Genomic DNA, 16492 nt, shown 5'->3' on the forward strand with positions numbered 1-16492 from the left:
TGTCACTCTGGGTTGAACCATTAAGGCAGCGACGTCGAGTTAGATGAGTCAAAAGACACACATGTAGAGCAAAATAATTGAAAGTTATATTTTGTTATGGTTATTTTAGAGTATTTTATGTTTAAAGTTTGGAAATTGTGACCGAAGTTATGCCTATTTATCCACATTTTCCACCATACAAAGAGACGGCCACCCCCGCTTGAAAAAGAGATGGTTTGGACAGAAGGATTGTTGCAATGCCTCTTGATGGGCCACTAGATACAGGTTGAACACATAATGGCTTGACGACACTGTTGTATCCGCTTTTCTTCGATTTGTATCACATTTTTTATTTACGTGGTTGCTCCGTGGCCGCATAGATTGTTATTTAGCAGCTGTAGGAAACAGGGAAACACGCAAAACAATAACACATTGAATTGTCCCCCCTCATATTTCGTTTACCATCGGGTCTGCGACGCTGGGGGGGTTTGCAGGAACCAACTGCACCTTTTTATCCCGAAACTTCATCTGGTTACGCAAGTGAACGGAATTATCTGCATCATTAAACCCCCATTTCTGCAGCGAGTGGTTGTAACTCAGCACGAATCATTTACAAGTGGGTGAAATAAGACATTTTTTTTTTACGCCAGCAATGAAGGTGTAATTACTTACACTTGCAACATGGCTGCTGCGGGGACGACAGTGAGAAAAGTTTAACACTGACGTGGGAGAAGTTTTATGCGAATGTTAGTTGGTACATGAGTTGCTGGTCAGATAAAAAGTCGTCATTGGTCTCCTCCAGCCTGGCACCACTTTTCCTCGGACTTACGAACCAGTGGATGAACCTTATGAGAGCCTCCTCCTCTGTAGTCTCCGCCGACAGTCACTGCAGTGGACTTTGTGAGAATTTGTGGTGCCTTTTCCATCGCAAGCAGCGGTATTAAAAGGACTTGTCGCCCGGCAGCAGTCTGTATTTTGACCTAAAATGCATTTTTCCATACCCGAAACGGAGGTTCGTTCGGGAGAAAATGGATCAACCTATGTGGTGAGCATGACAAATTGTGTTTTTGCTTCATGAGCTCTTACTTTGTAATGCTTAACGTTGGCTTTAGCTGGCTACAGGTCGGTCTAATGACAATGCAGATGTAACGTTTCACACCAAAGTTTGTTATGTTGTTATCAAACGGAGGCTGGTACGTGGGTCTGAAAAAGAAATAGATTCTCTGATATTATAAACAGTGATGTAGTGGTAAATAAAAAGGTGGGTTATGACCTCCGGTCGGTCATCATCATAAGGCAAACCACAATCAACATAAACAAAAATCAGTTACATTTACCTTTTTTTTTTTTTTCCCTACTAAAAAGAACCTAACCCCAAACAATGTCCATTAGTTTAATACTACTTACTATTATGCTATAAATTGATCTCATAAAGATTTATGTCAGTATAAAAAGGTGAATAAACTCTATTCAGAGAATAAAAAGGTAGGGGAATTGAGTAAAAGTGGGTTTACCTTCCACTACATCCCTGCTTAGATTGCATATGTTCAAAATAACTTCAGGTTATAATTCTGTAAGGCCATTTAAAACATTAACAGGAGTGTAATCCCCATCAGTTAGTGGCCTTTTGTTTCTTGGTATGTCCCCCATCATGATTAAACCTTACATTTGACATTAGACTTTATCTTACAGGAAACAGAAACAAAATGTTAATGTAGGCCCCAAATGTTGCTGATGCACGGTTACAAGGGGCGTTTTAAGTGACATTGAGATGTATTCAGTTACTGTCAAAGCGGAACATCTCACCACCTCAATAAACTGTACTGCCTGTGGCCCAGACTCTGTTATGGAGCAGTGAAAGTGATTCCTGACCTCAGGCACAACAAAGTCCCTTTTGTTTTTCAGGGTTTGAGTCAGCAGTTTAAATCCTTTCTGAGATTTGAGGTTTACCAGCCATGATATTGCAATCCCCCCTTGTTCTTAAGGAGCAAAAATATTACACATTTTGCATTTGGAAACGGTATTCAGACCCCTTCCCAAATGAACAGTTCTATCTTTCAGTCTAAAACACAGTAATGTCTTGCCAGTACATCTAGAGTAGTGATAAGGGGATTATCTCTCTTGGTTGTCAAGCTGCCTCCACTAAAATCTGGTGTGCAGCAGGTTCCAGTAGCCAAACTGTATGTTGACACATTGGCTGAACTGCACTCCAGTGTTTAGTGAGAATGATTCATGGAGGTTGCTCAAGGACGACCATAGTGAAGTGTCATGGATATTCGAAATTTCTTCAGACACTCTCACTCACTCTTATTTCCCTTTTACGACTCTTGGATTTAGACGAGAGTATCAGTGTGAATGCGTGTATGTTAACATGGCTGGTAACAGTACCCACTTGTACCTACTGGATGTCAGTCACACCCATTCATGATACACAACTCAGGCTAGTTTTGAATTATTTTCTTACCAGGTGCTTTTAGATCACATCTGTACCATGAAAGGATTTTCATATGAAATCACACTTCCCCTTCTTAATTTCACACTCAGTGGACAACACTTTTTTTTTACATCTTGATCCCATGTGCTCCAAAGGGAAAGACATTCTTGGAAGAAGCCCGTTGATATTTGAGTTCCTGTGTGTGTGTGTGTGTGTGTGTGTGTGTGTGTGTGTGTGTGTGTGTGTGTGTGTGTGTGTGTGTGTGTGTGTGTTCTGTTCAATTTGCCAGCTGCCTCAAGAAGTACAAGATTAATCTTGGATATGAGCTTAGATATCGACTTTCTCTGCAGTAGTAGCAAACAAAATATGGTGTGCGTTTTCTGTACAAGTCCTGCAGTAATTTGCAAAATGAAATGGAAATTGATCTAATATTGTTTATATCCTTTCCTACAATTGTTTCCAAAAAGACCTACTCTTGCTGTTGAAAGTCACAACTGTAATTATGGCATTTCAGCAGCCTTCCCCGACTTTCTTCTACCTGGCTGGGCACAGCTTTAGCCTGTACTGCAGTGGGAGCTTTAATGGAGGGCCTTTCGCCTTTCAGCTGGCAGTCCTGTGACTGTCATTGTGACCTTACTGTAACCAGCCTACAGGAAGAGACCTTGCTTGATTATAATGCTGAGAGATGGGCTGTGTACCTTGGAACCAGTAGGCCACAGAATGTGCCGAGTTTGCACAGGGATTTTTAGAATAACAAGGACTGCAATTTTTTTTTTTTTTTTTTTTTTTTTTTTAAATACATGCCGCTATTCCGGTGCAAGCACACAAAAACGTTTCTTTATGACTGCTCACACTCTCTGTTGGCTGGTACACATACTGTATCTTCCTTCCTAGTTTTCATGGCTGGTACAGTAGATGTGTGTGTGTGTGTGTGTGTGAGTGTGTGAGAGAGAGACAGAGAGAGAGAGAGAGAGAGAGACTTTGGTGCTTCTACCTGTAATTGACAGTGACTCATTTACTTTGGCTGAGGAAACAGGTTAGGGCTTGATAGCTGAGCTCAGATGCTCTGATATGAATGAGTGCTGGAACCCTATTATATTTACTGGAATTATTCTGCTTCTTTCTTTCTTTCTGTCTTTCTTTCTTTCTTTTTTTTTCTCTGCTAAAAGTACCTGCAGCTCAGAAACCGTCCTACAGTCCTACAGTCCTACAGCAGCCATATTTGGCAGGTGGGCTCCTATGGCCCACCACTACTCAGGCAAGGGAGCCCATGCACATTGGCCAGATGGTGGCGCTATAACAAGCAACTTTACGTTTTGGCCAATAACCTCTGAACCGTGTGTTGTAGACTGAAAATTCTTGTATTTCTACATTCTTTGGAATGTGCCCAACCCATATATCACTTTCAATGTCCACCATATTGCATTGTCCGCCATTTTGAATTTTTAAGAAACTTTTATCGACCAATAAACTTTTAACAAAACACGCCATAACACTAAATTGGCCATTACTCATTAACCATTTATCTAATCGAGCCAAAATTTGAAACACATGTTGCGAAGTGTTGCGTAAACACACCCTCAAAAGCATTTTCAGCTCTACCACTAGTGGGCGCTACAAGTGCAAAAAGTTCATATCTCATAATTGACTGCATAGATTTTTATGAAACTTTGTACACATGTTCTAGGACGATGTCCAAGTCGATCCATGAAATTTGGTCATTATTGATGAAAGTGGGCGTGGCTTAATGACCAAATCTTCATTGGTATTAAAGTCACAACTTCAAAAATTCAATAAAAATCAGCCGTATGTCCTAGAGAGCTGAAATTTTCAGAACATGTCAGCTGAAGTGAGATAAATCTTTCGTACACCGATTCTGACGTCGCCCCCCTCTGTTTATAGCAAAAACTGACTGTGATCCCACAGTGTTGTCCTCCTAAACCGTACGTTACAGGGAAAAAACAACATGATTTTTGAAATCGCCATACCTTAATTATTAATTAAACACCCCAAAAATTATAGTGATATCTTGAAAACTGAGCGCACAGTAGATGGAAATGTGCAGCTGCAAATAGTTTGATAAATTGACAATGTGATATGTTCAAGATAGTTTGATCAGTCTTCATCAAACTAAATACAAATGATGTCTAGACTGTCAAGATGATGTCTATAAAGTCATAAAGTAAATTGATTAATGTGGCGCACTTTCTGAGGCTTTCAATATGGTTTGGACTAGCACCTGTGACCTATCACTTGTCCCTTTGTTTTGTTTCCCCACTGTGACACACACCAACGTGGAAGTTGGCAGAGTGGTAAAGCTCAGGTCTTTGGACCGCAAGGATGTGAGTTCAAGTCTCTGATGAACTGTGACTATTTTGAAGTTTCATGAAAAGTAAATCAACACTAAAAACACAGTGCAGAAAACTCAAAGCAGGTGTTTGACATCATCTGTCAATGGTAAAATACCTGAATGGCATCACTGATTGGGTTGTGGCCAGACCTTTCAACCACAGAGAGCAGTGCAGCAGCAGTTTCCTGGCCCATGTGACTTACTATTGTTTTAATGGAGAGCACTACAATGTTCTATAAAGTGATTACCACTGTCAGTGTGTCAATCATAGGCTGCGGTATCACACTACTTCTCCCTTTAGTTAGTTTCTCCTCACTAAGCATATAACAGCCGTTTGGCTCAGTAGGTAAAGCATCAGCCTTTCATGTGGAGGGTTGTGGGATCAAATCCAGACTTGTCCTTTCCGAAGTCGTTAGTCACCAAGGACAAGTAATAGAAAGTTTGCCCGTTGTAAATAACTCCAATAATGTGGTTGCAATGAAAAGATTAACTTGACAGAGGTCACGGGCCAACACAAAAGCCGGTGTTAGTTAGGTGCATGTTTGATCTTCACAACATGTCAGTTTTTGTGTCTTTCTACCTTCTGTAATTTTTTCTCTGTCTCTCTGTCTGTCTTTTCAAATTGTGCTTGGATCCCGCAATCGCTGCTTGCGGCTATATTTTTATTTTATTTTTTTACTAAGGATGTAAATTATACTCAAGTGCATGTGGTTATGCATCAACCTGTGTCTGACAGTGTGCAAATATACAGACATTTAAGGAATGCACTTATGGATTCTCTCTAAACTGCGCTTACATAAGAACTCATCCTAGAATTCCATAAACTTGAAGAATTACATTGTCAAGCGATTTCATCCTATTAATTTTACTTAGTATTATGTGAAGAGGGCAATGGTAAATCATAGTGGTTATTCAAGGAAATGCTCTCATTCCCTAAAATTGCCCCTGAGTGCAACTGCTTGCAATTCACAAAACATTCACGGTACTTTTTTTTTGTCTTATCACACAGCCGAGACATTCTGCATACTCATTCTTCCTTCCTGCCTGAATCTTGCCTACATACACATCTTTTAGTTCATTCCTTTCCATTCCTCTTCCCCTCTAGACGTTTTGGTTTGTACTTTTTTTCCCCCAATTTATACTGTTGATTGCCCGCCTGGGTCAACAATGGTATGTACAACCACATGCAACGGTGAGGTCAGGAGTCATCAAAACTAGTTTTGTTTGGACAGATGACACAGCATGTTGACTATAAATATTCATAGAGATTGAGAACAGACGCGGCAGAAGATTAAAGTGCTGACAGTTTGTGCTTTGACACTCAAACAGGAAACGTCTCCTACCAAACGTATGCACTTCCTCTCATCCCTACCCAAAGCTGTTCCTCTGTGTGTGTGTGTGTATGTGTGTGTGAAAGCCAATTCCTCTTAGCAAATGAAGGAGCATATATTCTTGTCAATGACAAAATGGCTCAATTGTGATCATAAGCCTCTCTCAGCAGTATTTATATGATAGGCTAGGCCATTCCAGACTTCTAATCATAAAAAAATACTGCTTTAGCTAACCAGTTAAGGTCTTTGTGTGTGTGAGAGAGCGCGAGAGGTTTGGAAAGATGATCATTTTCATATTCTGTTTTCAGGAACTGAATGCTTTTTAAACAAAATATAGACCTAACCTTTGACAGTTTTAGACCATGGATATACTGTGTAAACAGTCAAAATATGCATAAGTGCCAAGGTTTTTGAGTGGTGTTTGAGTGGACAATTTCCCTAACACCATGGATGAACGTGTCAGTGTTCAGGGTGGCAGGGTTGTGTAATGGTTTACTGAGACTGGAAGTACTTGAGCAAAACTGGATTTTTTACCAGTTCAAGAACAGTTTTACCTGTTTTGAAGGTGAGCCTGCACTCAACACACAAACTTGAAGGAGAATTTCCCTAAGGGGATCAATAAAGTGCCACTTTGTTATTCATGTGGTTTAGTGTAATCCAAAACATTTCAAGAAGTTTTGTGGAGGAGTAACCAGTCATGACTCTTGTCAAAACAAACAAGGGGAGTCACAGGGAAAGAATGAAAGATTCCTTGTGTGATCCTCACTTTCTGCATTCATTAGCGCCGGCATAATGCGAGGAGCAGCTGTTTTGATTGGAAAATCCACCGTAGATTCTGTATTCCCCTTCGGAAGAAACTGTTCAACTGGAAGTCAGAAGGGTTTGGATCCAATTCACACTTCATTTGTTTGGTCCTCCTAATAAAAACAAAGACGGAGTGGGCAAACACTCAGCAGTGAGTGAGACGAGGTGGATGCAGATTGATTTTGTTTCGAGGTGTGGGAAATCAGAAGTGAAACTCGTGCTCTAGGTCCAGCATGTAAACATTTTTTTTTTAGTTTGGTCCACTGTCTTTTACCAATTCTGGCTTTATTTACGCATTGAAATTCTAACCAGCCACCCTGCTTCCTTTTCTGAAGATCATTCAAGCAAATGTTTTGCTTTATGCTGGTCAATTATGAATAGAAAAGAAGCACGAAGAGCTAGTTGGAGACCGAATGAGATAGAAAGCACTATTGTCTTTTAACCTGACATTTTTGTGTCTGCTGCTCCACCTACAAGCTTTCCAAACAAATCGATACAGGCTTTTGAGGTTCAGTCTCTGTGTTATTTCAGACCTTTAGAGAGAGTCTCTCAGCACAGAAGGAACTTTTCTCCTCACAATTTGTCTCCCCCCTCTCTCCCACAGGCCTACAACATCCACGTCAACGGTGTCCTGCACTGTCGGGTGCGCTACAGTCAACTTCTCGGCCTCCATGAACAGGTAAGGCAGCAAAATGTACCCGGCGCTGTCAGGTTGCTGTGGTCCAGTGGTGATCGGTCTGTATGTCCGGCGCACTGAACACTGTGTTTAAATGTCACAACATCCCCTCAACGCGACCTTTCACTTATCTTTGTCCGGTCGATACGCCATTGCACTCCTGTCACTTTGAATCATGACCGCCGTCGCTTGAAGACTCGCGCTCTTATTCCTCCCCGAGTTCAAACTAATGCATGTAAATGGCCAGTATTGTAGAGGAGGTTGGAGGGGGGTGACATGGAAGGAATGTTCTTGGCCTTTCTGTTTTCTCTCACTTCACCTGCTGGGAAAGGGAACTTTAGCTGAGAAAGTACTGCTGTGGGAAAGCCTTGAGTTGTTTAGTATTTTCTGTTCTCTGCCTCAGTGGAACCTCACACACAGCCACTGCAATTTGTTGGAGCTCTTATTAGGCGTTAAAATTATTTGGCATCCAGCGTGTCTCTGATTTTCTTTTTCTTATTTTTACTGCTGAAGGAGAAAATTAAACAACTCTTGTGAACAAAGTATATATCTAATATTGGAGAGGCCATGAGTGAAGGATGCATTGATTGTAAGCTAGGTGTTGTGAATCACAAGGTAGTCAGATTGCTAGGTCGCCCCTGAACTCCTCATGGTATGAAATGCAAGCGATGACACAAAACATATCCTTATGGAAGTGCCCAGTCTCCTGCGGTCATATATTAATAAATAAGGAAGGAAAGGGCAAACTTTGATATCTGTGTCCTCAAGCCTATGTTATCCCGTCTGACAGCTGCCGTTGCTTGGCAACAGGGTGTGGGGAAGACACACTCAGTTCAGAGCTCCAACCCCGCAGGGCTTCCTGTGGCGTATGCATGGCCTGAAAACACTCTGGTGATTGCGGGGCACTCACTCCACCCAGTTATTGCTGACAAAATTTGAATGTTAATGGTTTCTCTTTTTGTTTTTATCTTTTCATGAAAGATTTGCAAATCTTCCGCCAGATTCCAGGGTCTGTCGAAAGTCAGTGGGGAATTGGAGAGTTCTGCTAAGGGGCAGTTGAGGAGAAGCTACATGAGCTCACAGCTTTTTTTGGCTTTAGGGGACTCTGATGCGTCTGTAACATGTGCTAAGTGTCTGTGGCTACAAGGGCTGATTTGTATGCGTGACCAATGCTGGCTCTTGCGCATTGGAAATACCAAAGGGCAGTATGTTGAGGTGAAAATCACCTCACTCCCTCCAATATGCACCGTGGCCTATCTTCATCAGATGTGTTGGGTCTAGAATGTTCTCTGTAACAAGGAAACAGAACATGTCAGTGGACGTTGCGCAAGTTGCCTTGTAAGGCAAAAGGAATTCCGACAAGTTTCTGATGCACGCTCCTTTTGCCTGTGGCAACCTACAGGTCAAAATTACACATTACTTGATGTCTGGTTCTAGATTATTTAGGGTTTAGTTTGAAACTTCCATGGTTCAAAGCTGCCAATATTCTAATGATAGAAAATGCATTTCAATGGGAATAAATGAGTCAAGGAGGCTGGAAGACAAAGTAAACTTGGAATGACTAGACATTCAGCGTTCCAGATGTGTCCGTGTGTTACGCATGGAAACTCTACCAGCTATTCGCTGAAGCACGGCTTAAAATAAACCTGTGATTCATCTTAAACGGCATGAATGCACCTCTGAGGAAAGTGGATTCACAACTCTTTAATTCAAGAGCCTGCTAATGTATACTGCAGGTAATGGGTTTTGGAGACAGTTAACTGTAGACCTTAATCATATGAAACCATATATGTCTTGTTTCACAGGTTTTCTAATTTTATAAAAAAAAAAAAAGAAAATGTAGTCAGATTTTTCTGATTTGATTTTTTTTATTTGAGTTCATTGTTAAAAGAAGAGAAAAATACAGTGTTTGGAGGTTGTACAATACACCCAATTTAGCTTCACAAGTTTCTCTTTGTACCAACAGATCAAGAAAGAGTATGGCAATAATGTGGTGCCTGCCTTCCCTCCAAAGAAGATCTTCACACTGACTCCTGCTGAGGTAGAACAGAGACGAGAACAGCTGGAGAAATACATGCAGGCTGGTAAGTTATTTATGCTGAATGGCCTTTCACTGATGACTTGTATTGCCTTTCATTTCAATTCTCGTTGAATTTAAATTCCAGCTGCGTTGTGCTTGTTTTTGACAGTGTTTAAATTCTGAGATGGAATTTAAATTTTTCTCCTCTGAACTGCAGTGGAATTGAGATGCTTAACCCTGACTATTATTTTCCCTTTTTAGTGTGGGGATTGTGTTTTATTTAGTAAAAGAAAAAAACTAAGACAAAAACAAGACTGTGTCTTTCTAACAGTGCAACTTTGCAGAAAAAACTTTAGCTGGAAAGTTCTCCACAACAACCCTAAGAATGACTTGGCTCGGTGTCTGTGGGGAGCCAGACGTACACTGGTCTCTTCATGCCACATAAAAGCTATGGGTGTCTCACTCAAGGACTGCTGATCTGAGCACAGTGGGTGCTGGCACACGGAGCCAAAGCTGACGCACCTGAAATTAGACATTCTCCATACTCAGTATTTCAGACCCATTCCCTGGTATGATTTTTGAGTTTTATGGGTTTGTAGTATCTAATGTGCCACTTCCAGGGATGTATGCTGGATTCTTTTCTGAAAGAAAACTTGAATGTAAATATGAATGTAATTCATATTTCCTGGTGTTTTGATCAGCAATGAAGGACCAGGTCTGTTTTCTGAACATGTGCCTCATGATGTTTTCAAAGGGTTTCTTTTGCAACTCTGCATCATGTTCAAGGCCCAATGGGAGGTTCATATCCCGGTTTAGGAGGCTCCAGGCTATTGCCCAAAGTTTTCCAAACAGGTCAAGGGTGAACTTTGGCCATACACACAAAGTGAATGGAGTGGAACTGGCAGCGATGCTGCGGGTTTGTTTTAATCCTCTCAAGCACTGGCAGTTTCAGCAGAACAAGGAAGCGTTGTTGGAGTGCGTATTTGCTCATAGTCTGGGAGCATACACACACAGGGTGTTCTTGGCTGGACGTTTGCTTGGTTACATCATGGCTTTTACATAGTTATGGAAAATTAACCGCCACAAACACAATTTGCTCTGAGGGAGAGGGCTCATGAGCCCAAGCATCTGCAGTGACGCTGTTTTGTACAGCCTTTTAAAATGAACATTAACAAATACTGAATGCTTTTCAGAGTGTCAGAACTTTTGCATTTTGTGAAAGGATTAGACTAACTTGGAAAAGAGCAACAGCATACTGACTTACAGATAGACTCGGTCATATTTAAGTCATATAAGGTTATAGCACAATGAATTAATTAAACTTCACTACGCTGCAAAGGAAAACTGACAACAGAAAACAAAAGTCAGATGAGCAAAATAGGCAGAGTTGGACAGTCTGAGAGTCTATAATTGACCAAATCTGGAGACTTATCATGTTGACTCCTCCTGGTCTGTAATAATTTACAGTCACTTGAAACTACGCCAGATGACCAGTTAATGTTTCTTTAACTGACTTCTTTTCATGAAGTGCAATGTTTGTATGTTAAGCTAAATTGCCTTGTCAAATGTTGAGTGGTCAAGCGCGTTTTGCAAAAAATACCAAGATGCACGATAAGAGAAAAATGAAGAAATGGGAAATAGCTCTGCTTAAGGAGGTTTATGTTTACATAACATCCACTTAAAGCCCCTCAACTAATTGCTGATTTATCAATGCCAAGCTAAATATATCCCCCGCTGTACATGTTCCTTTCAACTGAACAATGAGAGGTGAAGAATTTTGTAATCACATTGCTGTGTTTTGGATTGATGTCCATCAGTGTCTTCTGCATTTCTTTACAGTGCGTCAGGACCCCTTGCTTGGAGCCAGTGAGATGTTCAACAGCTTCTTAAGGAAAGCCCAGCAGGTTGGTAGTTGTTTCCTTACTGGATCAGGCAGTTTTGTGTTGCGTCAACACGGGCAGCAGGCCTGTGAGGAGGCAGGATGTGCCTCTTGAGCCAAAAGGCTGATGCAGTAATTGCTGGCAGGCTAGTAATTACTTTTGGCAATGTGGTAACTTGTTGAGTGAGGTGGCTGTATTCTTGATGTTTGTCACAGCCTGTGGCAGTGCATTCTCTCATCTGATTTAGAATGCGTGAGAGAAAAATGTGATAGTGTGTATATTGCCTATGTTTGCATAAGCTAGCTGGTCAGGAAACGGTGTGAAGTGTAGGCTTCAGTTTTGGTTTGCATGCGTATAAGTGAACAGATTATGTCAGACGTAAAACTGCGAGGAAAGCCACACGTGGCCAAATTTAACAACATGGTTACATCCTGTGTGGGAGTTGGATCCCTTTGGAGTATTATATCATATATCCCAAAAAATATTGAAAATGCGAGGAAAGTTATGATTCATCCTGCTGGATTTGTCAACAGGCTTTTTATGTAGTACTAAATGCCAGAGTGTGCTGTATGCTGTATTGATAGTGGAAGTGGATGAGATTGTAAGAACTCAAGTGCTGTTCTGGTGTTTTTTGTTGCCACCTGCCAGAGGAGGCTGTTTCAAAATGATGATGTGTCATTGGCTTATTCCGATCAGGCAGCAAGGTTGAACAGTCATCATTCAAGCTGTGACCTGCGTTGCCAGGAGTGGTGTAAATCCAGTAACCTTTATAAACAGATTCATCAGTCTGCAGCCATGTCACACACCCATCCTCTGCCTCTCCCTCTCCCTCTGTCTTGCTCTCTCATTAGAGTCTATGTTTGTCTCTCTCCCCTCCCCCCCCATCGCCTTGCACTGCGAGGACAGCAGGTGCAGAATAGGAGATGAGTTGCCACCCAGTGTTGTCATTTCATCTGCACCTTTAGTGATCGAGATGCACTTTGAGACCCCTCGGTGAGGGAGCGGGGAGGATGAGAGGTGGTTTTTGCAGAGGTGGCAAGAGACTGCCTGGGGACAGAAGAGTCTAGGGTTATCCAGTTTGAAATTTCATGTTTCTCATTTTCAGTTCAGTAGCTATTATTTACAGTTTTGTTCTGCGAAAATGAAATATTCATAGGTTTTGGCAGTTCAATTTATTTTCCTTGCTTGTTATTCATGCATTTTGTTGGTTTTGTTCTGTTGTCCTCCTTGTTCAGTTAGTGCTTGAACAAGGGTATAAACACAGCACTGCTAATGAACAACAATCCCTTATTTTCCGTGTCAAGCTGTAGTCGTATTGTAAATGGAAGAGACCGCTCTACAAACAAGTGACTGAAGATAAATATTGTAAGTCGAAATGGCAAAATACTAATGAGGCAATGTCTGTAACAGTTGACCGATGAATTGCCGCTAAAATGATCATAATCAGCAGATTGCAATGCAACCAGTATCCAATTTGGGAACATTCAGACCTGCTGAGTTTATTTGTCCTTGCATGACTGAATGATAAAATGCCTTTGAGAAGATAAGTGTAACAATGGCAATGGATAACTTCTATGTTTTGTGTCTATCCTGTGGAAGAAAACTCAGGATGAGAGAGTGGCAGTTTGACAGGTTTATTCAGTCTGTAGGTTGGGGCTAAGGAACTCAAAATCTGGATTACACAGCATTTTATAGTGTTGAATATTCATGATTATGTTAATACAGATAGAATATAATAAAGCTATTGGTCAAAAGGTATAAGGTCATATGAACAAGATTGAACAACGCATGATAATTATAGTTCTAGCACTTTAAGGAGATGCGTAATAAGAGGAACCGCCTTCTTCTAGAAGAATACTGCCACTTGGCCAGTATTATCTATGAGACTTGGGCATTTGCACGTTCCAGGCTCACAGTTCTGTGAGAAACACACCAGATGTTACTTTTAGAGTTTAATCTTATAATGGTGAAGCAGATTCAGTATTCTTGAGTTTTAGGCACTTGAGGTGTAAATATGAGTCAAAGGTTACATATTAAGTGAGCTTATAGGAATGTTGCTTAGCATAGGTACTTTTCCATTTCTTCCCTAACAATCCCCACTGTAAATTCAACTCTCCTCTAGTCCATATTCTCTGTGTGGTCCCCATCTGACTGATAGGAAGGACAACACATAGTTTTCCCCATGAAGTTGACTGTGAAGGATAACTTTAATGTTTTGTTTCTGTGCCACAGGAGACCCAGCAGATCCCCACAGAAGAGGTTGCTCTGGAGATCTGCCTCTCCAACGGTCAGAAGGTCACAGTCAACATCCTGACCTCGGACCAGACAGAGGATGTCCTTGAGGTTTGTTCCCGGGTGCCCAGGGTTCAGCCAGTCTCCACCTAGTACACAATTTTGAAAGATGCGAAAAAGTGGGAAAAGGGTGTGTCTGTGATAACGGATTACCTTTATCTTTACTTGGGGGCGCTCATTTTCTGATCGCAAAGCATTTGACGCTGTCACAGCTGAAATACCTGCCTTGACATCATTGATTAAGGTGCGGCCAGAAGTGCAACACGGTTGAAAGACGGTGCAACAACGATTTTCTGCCCCTAGAAGCGGTTGCAGGACCTAATTCATAAAATGATGAAATTAAGTACAGGATTAATGCTGTTCACTATATAGAAGCCTTATAACCATGTTTACAGCTCAAAAATACGATTTAGTGCTGATTCACTCTTAAAGCCCCCATTCTTGATTAGGATAACATCAGATCATCTGAGCTCTTAAACAGGTTTTTACAGTGCGCTATCTACCTTCAGAGCATCTGTGGCTGTTTATCTATAGGCATTCAATCTCTGTTTTTAATAACAGTGCCAACAGACACCTGGGACTGCCTTGAGGCGATGCAGTACGACTTCAGGCTCTCCTATAAGCTCTGATGTATTGCAGAGCACTACATGTCTTAAATCATGAAACAGACAGCCTGATAGTATATGTGGTTTTTATGGTTTTTATGAGAGAGGCAGTGCCTGCCTACCAAACCAACATTAGTGCATCCACTTCACCTCTGCTCTCTTTTGACCCAAAAGTACATGCGTAAAAACCCATCGCTACTACACACACTCTGAAATAACCCAAGAGATATACAGTACATGGTAGTTGTTATTCAGCGCGGTGAACACCATGAGATGCCCTTTGTCACTGATGGCTGTAAATCCAGCTTTATGGAGTGCAAATTCAACTGCTGTTAACGAAAATACGGGATGTTAACCACAGACCTTGTTCACCACAACAGGTAACAAGGTGAAATTCTAGGCTGTGTATATCTCAGTTTTTAGTTTTTTTGAAATTTGTTTTGTGTGTGTGTGGGAGGGGGGGGGGGGGGGGGGGGGGGGGGGGTCATTCTTAGTGCTCATCCTTGTTATTTTCTGAACACAAAATAAAAACATAGGCTCAAAGTTAGAACAAAGGAAATTACTGTGCTTGGATTCCATTCTTCATGAATAAACATTCAGCTCAACATCAACTCAGTGAGCACCAAATACAGTCAGTGCATTTGAATATGTTTCATCATTATAAAACTGTGTAGCTTCAAAGTGCCCACTGATGTTTGATTTAGACTTTGGGTTCTTCTGATTAACAGCATGTAAACCGAAGGCTCATGATAAATGGAAGCCATAATAATGCAGGTTAAATGAAGAATAAAGTGCACTCGACTTGAGGGAGTGAATATAACTGCAACTCATTGCCCTCTGAATCATCCTGCATCTCCTCCCTCTCAAAAGAGTAAGAAGGCCAAGGTAGACATAATTTGAAGCATGATTTGAATGGACCATTTTGTATGAAAAGTGTGATGAATGGAAAAAAAATACATTTGCTCTGTTGATTTGTCCATTTCCTGCCTTTATTTATTTATAAATAATGCCGGGACTGGTTGAATTTGCGCTAATCATTGTGATCGCGAAATCGTGAAAATCTGTCCTTGACCAATTTCAAACTCATTTTGTACATCTCACTAAGCAATAGAAATAAGATGAAAGAATGGAAGAATTACATTTTATCTTGAAAATGAACTATCCCTCATCTTTCTACAGGCTGTTGCGTCAAAGCTTGACCTCCCAGACGACCTTGTCGGTTACTTCAGCCTCTTTCTGGTCCGGGAAGGTGTGGATGGAGGTTTAACATGTAAGTGTGGAACTTAAACCCCTCACTACTTGCCACAATCAGAAGAATGTAAGCAATGAAAATGATTTGGCCCTGTGTAATATTTCTTGGTCTCTGTCACTATTAGAATGTATACTAGAAGCAGTAATCCTAATGTTGCATTAGTATGACAGCAGGCATTTTAAAGCTCTTTTTCCATAAAAACATATTTGGTATCCATAAATCATATTAATCACTGCTGATTATTTAGGTTCATACTTGACTGTGCTTTCAGAGGTTTATGAAAATCGTCTTTTTAAGGGTTTCAGTTTCTCTAAACACTGCAGTAGGTGAACTTCAAATAATCTGTGCTGTTTATCAAGGCAGACTAAGTGTGCTTTTAGCTCTTTGATAAAATAATGCAAACTACTTTATCAGGTCATCCAAGGACTGTTCTCAGAGGAAACACAAATCATAGCACATCCTGAAGAACTCGGAGGAAGAAAACAGAAGTTGGTTGGATTTGGAAAAAAACAGAAGTGAATTTCAATAACTTTGCCATTTACTAGGCTGCACCGAAGAAAGACTTGAGTCTGGGTATGCAGAGGGAATTAGAGGGTGCTGCCTTTGAGTTGGTGTAGGCAGATAATTACTGTAGAAGCTAGAGCGAGATATGAAATAAATAACACATCAAGGTAAATTGATGTCATGTTTTTGCTTCGAGTTTTCTTTTTTACTCATAAAATCTCTCGCTTGGAATCCTAAAGAGCTGGCTCTGGCTCTGGTCCAGCAGCTTGGCCTGTCTGTCTCACTATGTGGAAATTCAGTTTAGTTAAAAAAGCAGAACCGCAGTGCCCATGATTGACGTATCTCATGTCCCAGTGTCTGCTTCT

General features: G+C 41.0%; 1 protein-coding gene across 3 annotated transcripts in view; it reads left to right on the plus strand.

The window, feature by feature from the left end:
* The first annotated feature begins 272 nt into the window (after positions 1-272).
* Positions 273-16492, plus strand: part of snx17 (sorting nexin 17) — a 28825-nt gene continuing 12605 nt past the window's right edge. The window contains exons 1-6 of one of the 3 annotated variants that reach the window (XM_071537988.1): positions 273-1024; positions 7503-7577; positions 9541-9658; positions 11434-11498; positions 13707-13817; positions 15551-15641. In XM_071537988.1, coding sequence (XP_071394089.1) covers positions 965-1024; positions 7503-7577; positions 9541-9658; positions 11434-11498; positions 13707-13817; positions 15551-15641 — 520 coding nt within the window. In that variant the 5' untranslated portion in view covers positions 273-964. The remainder of the gene's footprint in view (positions 1025-7502; positions 7578-9540; positions 9659-11433; positions 11499-13706; positions 13818-15550; positions 15642-16492) is intronic. The other 2 variants (XM_071537989.1, XM_071537990.1) reach the window with 2 other exon arrangements.

Source organism: Centroberyx affinis, unplaced genomic scaffold (genome assembly GCF_046629955.1).
Source record: "Centroberyx affinis isolate AG114_WGS23_722 - 3 ecotype Tasmania unplaced genomic scaffold, CSIRO-AGI_Caff_v1 ptg003179l_1, whole genome shotgun sequence".
NCBI lineage: Eukaryota > Metazoa > Chordata > Actinopteri > Beryciformes > Berycidae > Centroberyx > Centroberyx affinis.